At 36.8% G+C, this 7,536-nt stretch overlaps 1 protein-coding gene across 1 annotated transcript; it reads left to right on the forward strand.

Annotated features, from left to right (window-relative positions):
- Positions 1–2,542: 2,542 nt before the first annotated feature.
- Positions 2,543–4,181, forward strand: LOC110028712. Its single transcript, XM_020730679.1, has one exon. It carries the CDS (start codon positions 2,678–2,680, stop codon positions 3,884–3,886), a length of 1,209 nt encoding a protein of 402 aa, XP_020586338.1. The 5' UTR covers positions 2,543–2,677; the 3' UTR covers positions 3,887–4,181.
- The last annotated feature ends 3,355 nt before the right edge of the window (positions 4,182–7,536 follow it).

Raw genomic sequence — 7,536 nt, forward strand, 5'->3', positions numbered from 1 at the left:
TTATCGTATGTATTCATAGCAATGTCATTTCATATGCATCATTTCATAATAATGTCACTTGTAAATATATAAATCTAAACTATTTCCACATCCTTTCATATCATGGGTCGTCACCCTGACCCACATGATATATAAACTATCAATAAATATTGAGTTTCCCCCTACATAGTAGTTAATAATAGTTTCAATGATTCCAACGATTCTCTAACGTTCTATTACCGTTCAATTCCAATGATTCACAGAGTTTCATCTCTACTTAATTATTAGGAGACTTGAGTATCATATACATGCATAATGTATTTGTAAGCATTCATGTAATAGTTTACTAATAATATTTCTAATGACAATTCTTAAATCATAATACATGTAGCATGCACTCATAGACATTTCATATACATGTATGAATCATAAATGAATGCCTGCAATGTATCATAACAAAACATAACAATACATGTATCGTAAAAGAATTCAACATGCATTCAGACATTTCAAGCATATATTTATGTATAGTTTGCAGAGATTTCTAAATGCATCTGTCTCAAATGAGAAATCATATGAAAACCTATAAAAGAATAATTTTTAGCAAATTAGCACAAGCTTATTTCACCTGACAAGATGGAGCAGTCCTACGTCGTGTTTGTCCACGCTTGTCGCGGGCTCTTCGGCTAGTGCAAACAACCTAGAAATCATAAGCATTGCATAAATTCAAAAAAAAATTAGCATTTGATTGTGATTTAATAAAAAACATAACTTAATCGTCAAAATAACCTCAAACGGATTTCTCAGCAAAAATTTGCCCCTCTGATACGCCTAATTTTCTCCACAACTCTTCCTAACATCTCAAAACTCACTTCCCCTTCGTGTATTTTATGTTAAACCCCTTACGGAAGGTTGCAAATCACTTTAATTACTTTTGACTAAACTTCTACGCATTTGACGGTTGCCGAAAATGAAAAATGCATGAAAAAAAAAAAGTAAAAGTCAAAATAGATGTGTTAGGAATGAAAAGAATGCTTAGAATGACATAAAAGAGAAGTTTCTACCTTATAAACTCATCCCCGTAGCCTAAACAATGAGTTACGATCTTTTTATGGCTGCTCGCCTTTAGTTGTTCGCCTCTTAATATAGTACCCGAGTAGTAGCCAATTGCATGGAGGAGAATATAAGAGAGGGAGTGAGACACTATACTTAAGGGAAAATGCAATGGATCTTAGTGTTCGATCTCATCCAATGAATGCATGCGCATGAAATTACGGGAAAGTCGGTTGGGAACAATAATTTTTACATCCGTTCAACATACAATGTCTATCTCGAATTGATTGATTTCATACACATAATTTAATAAAAACAATTTGATATAATTTCAAGGGATGCAAAACTAGATGCTTTTAAAATTTGCTAAATTCTTTACTAGATTTATGAAATTTAGGTGTTACTTATTGTTCCCATAGCAACCGACTATGATCTTTGCAATCCCATTTGACTATTATTATTAAAATATAATTGCACATCATCTTTTTAATTCCATATTGTCCAACTCAAAAGACGAGTTAAATCTTTATAGTCATAATTATATAGTGAATTATTTCAATTTATCTATACCCCGTGTTTTTTACCCTCTTCTCAAAAAATTATGACATCTCTTCATTTAGTTATATTCTCCGAATATGTATTAAAATCTCATATAAATTAAGACTATACTTTATCACTCCACCCTCAAAACTCTCTTCCGCGCATCATGTCCACTGAGGTTGCTTCCTTCCATTCGCTTCAAATCAAATCCAAGGCTTCAAATCTAAACAACGTCCAACAACCGCATCAGCAAAATCATCATCACGCACCAGATCTTTTCACGTATCCATTTTATGTGGCGATTTGTTTCGCCAATCCAATCCGAAGTCTTATCATTTGTAGCAACAGAGAAATCAGCCTTTACGTAATCCACATAGACGTGACGTTCCCATAATTATCTGCCCCTCAGCCTATGAAAATTGACCTTGGCCTTATAATAATTCCTGCCACAGAAATATCCCTCGGCTACTTCACTATTTCTTGCTTATTACTCTAAAAGTAAATGCTTCCCAACCACTAATCTTAAAAAGATAAAAATTAAATAAAACAAGTATAATTAATTACATTTGACCAAATTTATAATGTGAATATTTTAAAGCATTAATTGCTTTTGACTCTACTTTTGTTTTTAAATCGGTCTTTATTTACGCCCAAATCAGACCCGGTTCGGTCTGGAGCTATCCGCCCGTTCCATGTAGGCGGAGATTTCCTAAATTACCCTCAAGGGCATCTTTGAGGCTGGACACGCGTCGGTTAACTATTCGTCACAACACTGCGCCCGCATTGAACTCCATATCGCATCCATTTTCCGTATTGGGAAAGCACGGTCACGTGTCCGGTACAGTGCCTCAGTCTTACGTACAAAAATGGAAATTGTGATTAGGGTTTTAAAAATTAGGTTAAATTTAGAGCTCCATTAAAAGATCCTCCCCTTGAAAGAATCCCCTGGTATGTATATATATATATAAGCTAGCGGTAGCGGTAGACCAACGCATTTGGCATCCTCCTCCTCTCTGCAATTATTTCTCCTTTTGCAAACCATTTTGCCTCTGCGGCGAGCATCGGCGCGAATCTTGCAGCTTCACGTTGTTGTTGCGGTTGAGCCATGGCTTCGGTCTGTATCAACAATGTCGGAATGTCGCCGGAGAATTTCTTCGACTGCCCGCCAGTTCAACCCTCGCACGGCTGGCTGAGTCCTAGGGTTTCGTTTAGCCGCGATTTGGCGGATGATGATGGCGGCAAGAATGGCGGTGAGAAGTCGGAGCAGGATGAATCGGTGGTTGATTTTGTCGATTTTGAGTTCCGGCTCAATGATCCGGAAACGATGATCTCCGCCGACGAGCTGTTCTCCGACGGGAAACTGGTTCCGCTTCATCTCGTGCCGATTCAGCCGTCTGGAGAGCGGGAGTTGGAGGTCGTGCGGACTTCATCGATACATTCGCCAGATCATCTTTACTCGTTCTCACCGAAGCCGCCAAGGTGTTCGGGAGTGTGGAAGGAGCTGCTCGGTCTGAAGAAAGCGCAGAGTATCGAAACAGAGCGCCAGAAAGCCGCCTCTGCTTCTTCAAAGGTTTCTAATACCGTTTCTCTTAAGCATTTCCTTCGCCGGAACAGTAGATCTCCCTCAATCGACTCCGCCCTTCCATGTTCTCCACTTCCCCGCGACTCCGATTCAGAATCGGTGTTTTCAGCTCGCGCCTCGCTTTCTTCTTCCTCCTCCTCTGGCGCTGATCACGATGATCTAAATCCTCGCCTTTCACTCGACTCCGATAAGATCAGCCCGGTCTCTACATCGCTGTGCCGAAATCCATCCCGGGCTAAAGCACCGCAGGCTAGAACACCGGCATTCCGTCGATTATCTGGGATATCTGCGGATGGCAACATTGCGACCATGCGAATCGGTCTGAATTCGATCCGGTGGAACTCTGAATCGGAGTTGGATAGCGGCGATGGTTTCCCGGCGGCTCTAAGAACTTTGGCGGATAGCCCGCGGCTCAATGCATCTGGGAAAGTTGTTTTTCATGGACTTGGAAGAAGCTCAAGCAGCCCGAGCATCTCGAATCGAGCTCCGAGATCTCGTCCCCATGGAATGGAGCGGTCCTGGTCAGCTAATGTCATGTTCACGCCGGTTCTTAATGTTCCTGTGTGCAGCAGCCATCGTAGCACAGCGAAGTCCGTTCCCGCATCAGGCTTCGGCCAACTCTTTTCGGTACATAAAAGGGAGAAAGACGGCTCATCTTCTGCGAAGAACGGACTCAACTGCTCGAGTAATGTTACCAAAACAAAATGCGATAAATCAACAACCCGGGATTAATTAGGTAGCGAAATCCTAAGCTAAAATCACTGAACTAGAACAAAAATTCAATTTTTAACTCTGGTTTATTTCTTCTTTATTTTATTTTTTCATGCATTTGTTTCAGAATTAGACAACCCTATTTGCTATTGATATAAATACTAGTCCTTTTAGGTTGTATTTTCAGCTGTTTCTGTAACAATTTTCAGTTTTCCCATCTCTTTGCTCTGTTTCTTAAGCTCTGGGGGACATATTTGTAACAACAGAAGAAGCTGTTTGTGCTCTTTTTTAAACTCTCGGTTTGCCGAGATTTAGTTTGGCTGAATCAAAAAAAAAAAAAAAACTTTTTTTTCTGTTTCGTTTTACCAAGTATTGTCTCCCATTTTATGGATGAAAGAAAAATTTCCCTTTCTATGAAAACTTTGTTCTTGGCGGAGCAGTTTTGCATGTGTGCATATGGGAGCTTTACATGGCTGAGATGTAAATGCTGCCTTCGTGGTAAAATGTTTCGCGGGAGGGACCTCATTATTCCTTTTCAAGTCTTTATCTAGCGAACCATCAATCCGCATATATAAATTTTGCACGTGAAATCACTCGTTCCTAACCGGTGCTGCGGGAGTAATCTAAACCGTTCGGATCACCCTAAGGTCGTTGGAGGCCAACTCTATCGATACCGTTGGGTGCGTCGAGGAAATTCTCTCAAAAGTGTTTCGTACGTCCATCAAATTGTCTTCTTGCGGCAGGGGGCGCCGCCGGGGACGTGATGATTATGCCAATTTATTTTACTCATTTATTATCTTTAGAAATGTAGTAGGGAAATTTACATATATACCTTACATTTCTTTTTGTATTTACATATCTAACATTTTAAAGATAACTTGCTATTTATAAAACTAACATCTTTGAGCTATTGGACGGCCATGATTATGTGTGATATAGTTAAATTAATAAAATTTTGATTCAAATGAAAAATGTGGATTGAGATTTTATAATAAATTTTGATATTTGAATGATGTGGGACCTAATTTCTTAAATAGCAATAGTTGGAGAGATGTAGTAAAACAATGCATGCATTAACATCCACTTCATGACCACTAGGATTGGGCATTATCGAAGTTTATCTTCCACAATGATTGATTGATGTTTGATTGTGTAAAAAGGGGAAATTCACATGCATATCACGGACAAGTCAGGTTTGAACAAAATTTGAAAGCTTAACTTAAACATGAATAATTTATAATTGTACCAATTCAAGCCAAATCCATTATACACTCGGCTCGATTACAGCCCACGAGATAAAAGTGAAAAAAATTAAGGTTTAGATGTTAGATACATAAATACATAAGAATTGAGTGGTACACATGTAAATGCTCCAAAATAAATTAGAAGAATTACATAGCATGACCAATTTATAATTATAGGAATGAAATCACAAATCATATTGAAGAATACTTCATTAAATCACTCAAGTTAATTAAACTAGTAATGGAATTCAATTAGAATGTTCAAGTAAGTCTTGATGTGCATTTTCCCACGTGAAAAGTAAGCATTATACTAATATTTCCTTGGAGGCATTTACATGCATGACACACAATTCTTGCACATACATTTCTAGTGCCTAGACTTTTGCTTTTATAATTATAACGCTCAAAATCTTAACATCGCATTACAAATATCATCATTATTAACTTCTAAAAATTGAAATACTCATTTTAACACATCGGTTTCTGAAACCAAAATTTGAGGAGCGTATTGATCACGCATTAGGTGTTAAATATGTAAATAAATAAAATTTGTGTGGTGTGCATGTCAATCTCCCTTTTCTTTTGATATCTAAAGTGATTGAATGATAATGTCGGATCAGCTGATCAGGGGATGGTTTGGTGAAACCATTTAGTATCCAAGTTGACTTAGCCATCATAAATGCGATTTTTATAAATACTTTATCCTTACTCATGAAACATAGTACATATCTATCTTGCTAAAAGAGATGATAATTAATAATGGTAAGATTACTGATAAGGGGAGCAGAGAGGTCACGTGCCCCTCTAAACTTTTTAATAAGTTATAGATTAATTGGTGTTTTAAATAAGAAAATGTTCATTTATGCTCCTTACAAATAATACAGTTAATTTAGGCGCCCCACTGTGATGATCAGCTTATCCAAAAACGGAATGTGAATTCGATCGCCTAAAACCTAGGGCTGTCAAGAAAGCTCGTTGTTCGCGAACAGTTCGTGTTCGGTTCGTCAATGAGTTTGTGTTCGATTCGTTCTATAAGTAGACGAGACGAACATGAACTTTTTTTTTTTCGTTCGGTTAGTTAAATGAACTAAACACGAATAGTGATGCGTTCGTTCGTGTTCGAATCGTTATTGTTCGAAATATAAAATAATTTAAAAAAATTATATATAAAAAATTTATGATATTTAAAAAATTAAATTTTATAAATTATAATATATAATAAAATAATAATAATAATATATTAATATATATATATTATATTTATATAATATAAGTTATATAATTAATATAATATATTATTTATATATATTAATATTAGGATTGTCAATCTGGTTTGTTGTTCGCGAACAGCTCGTGTTTGACTCGTTCGTTAAGAAACGAAAACGAAAAGTGAGTTGAACAGTGAGTTCACGAATAATTTCAAACAAACTAAATTTCAAACGAACCGAACACGAACACAAGCTCTGTTCGTTCGTGTCCGGTTCATTGGTTCATTTACACCCCTACTAAAACCTTTGTCCATTTCGAAACATTCATCGATGGACCGTGATTGTCACGTGCAATTTGTGTCCATTTCTGGCAAACTTTTATATTTTCATTCCAATCCCCTTTTTTTTATGAGTGAGCATGCTCATATTACACCAAAAAAATAGAGATTTATGTCCTTTTCTTTTGAATTAAAAAAAAAAAAAAGACAAATTTTAGAGTTTGCAGCCCTCGTTTTGAACAAGCGAGCATTAGTGAGCGTTTTTCTCGTCTTTTCCACACTTTTCCAATTTCATTCGCTCAATTTTGAAGGATTTTTTTCTTTCTTATCTGTAACAAGCGAGCATTAGTGTTTCTATCATGCAGGTTCCTTTTTTTCTCCTCGAGTCCCTTCTCTCATCCTTTGAATACTAGTATTGATATTAAAAATGTTGAAGTTTTTGAGAAATAGAGACGAATGACTATGTGATGGCCATGCGCGATTGAACTAATCCATCACGGGATGACTGTTTCGAAAGGGACGAAGGTTTTGGGTGTCTGAATTGTAAATTTTGATGTTTGTGTGGTGAAGATGTTATATTTGAAATTTTTGGTGGCATGCATGTAAAAGCCCCAAAAGAAATCTGTGTTTTTGGGAATATACGTTCTTATTAAGGCCTTCTATTTGTAGATATAGGGCCTTGGTCTTATAAAATTACAAATATGTTTGTCATTACCAACTTATTAAGGGAGGGCATTTTAGTAAATTACAAGAATATTGAATATAATAAGATCGGTCAACTTGTCTAATCGGTGTGAACATTGTCGATCATCTATCTTGTTTGTTCTCTGTTGATTCTCGATCCTGCGTAGGATAAGTAGGGCGATCAGTTTATTGAAATTGATCGTCTTTCCGTGAAGGCTAAGTTTTTTGATAGTTTTGTCTGCATCTGATCCGTGCGG

Source organism: Phalaenopsis equestris, unplaced genomic scaffold (genome assembly GCF_001263595.1).
Source record: "Phalaenopsis equestris unplaced genomic scaffold, ASM126359v1 Scaffold000522, whole genome shotgun sequence".
NCBI classification, from domain to species: Eukaryota; Viridiplantae; Streptophyta; class Magnoliopsida; order Asparagales; family Orchidaceae; genus Phalaenopsis; species Phalaenopsis equestris.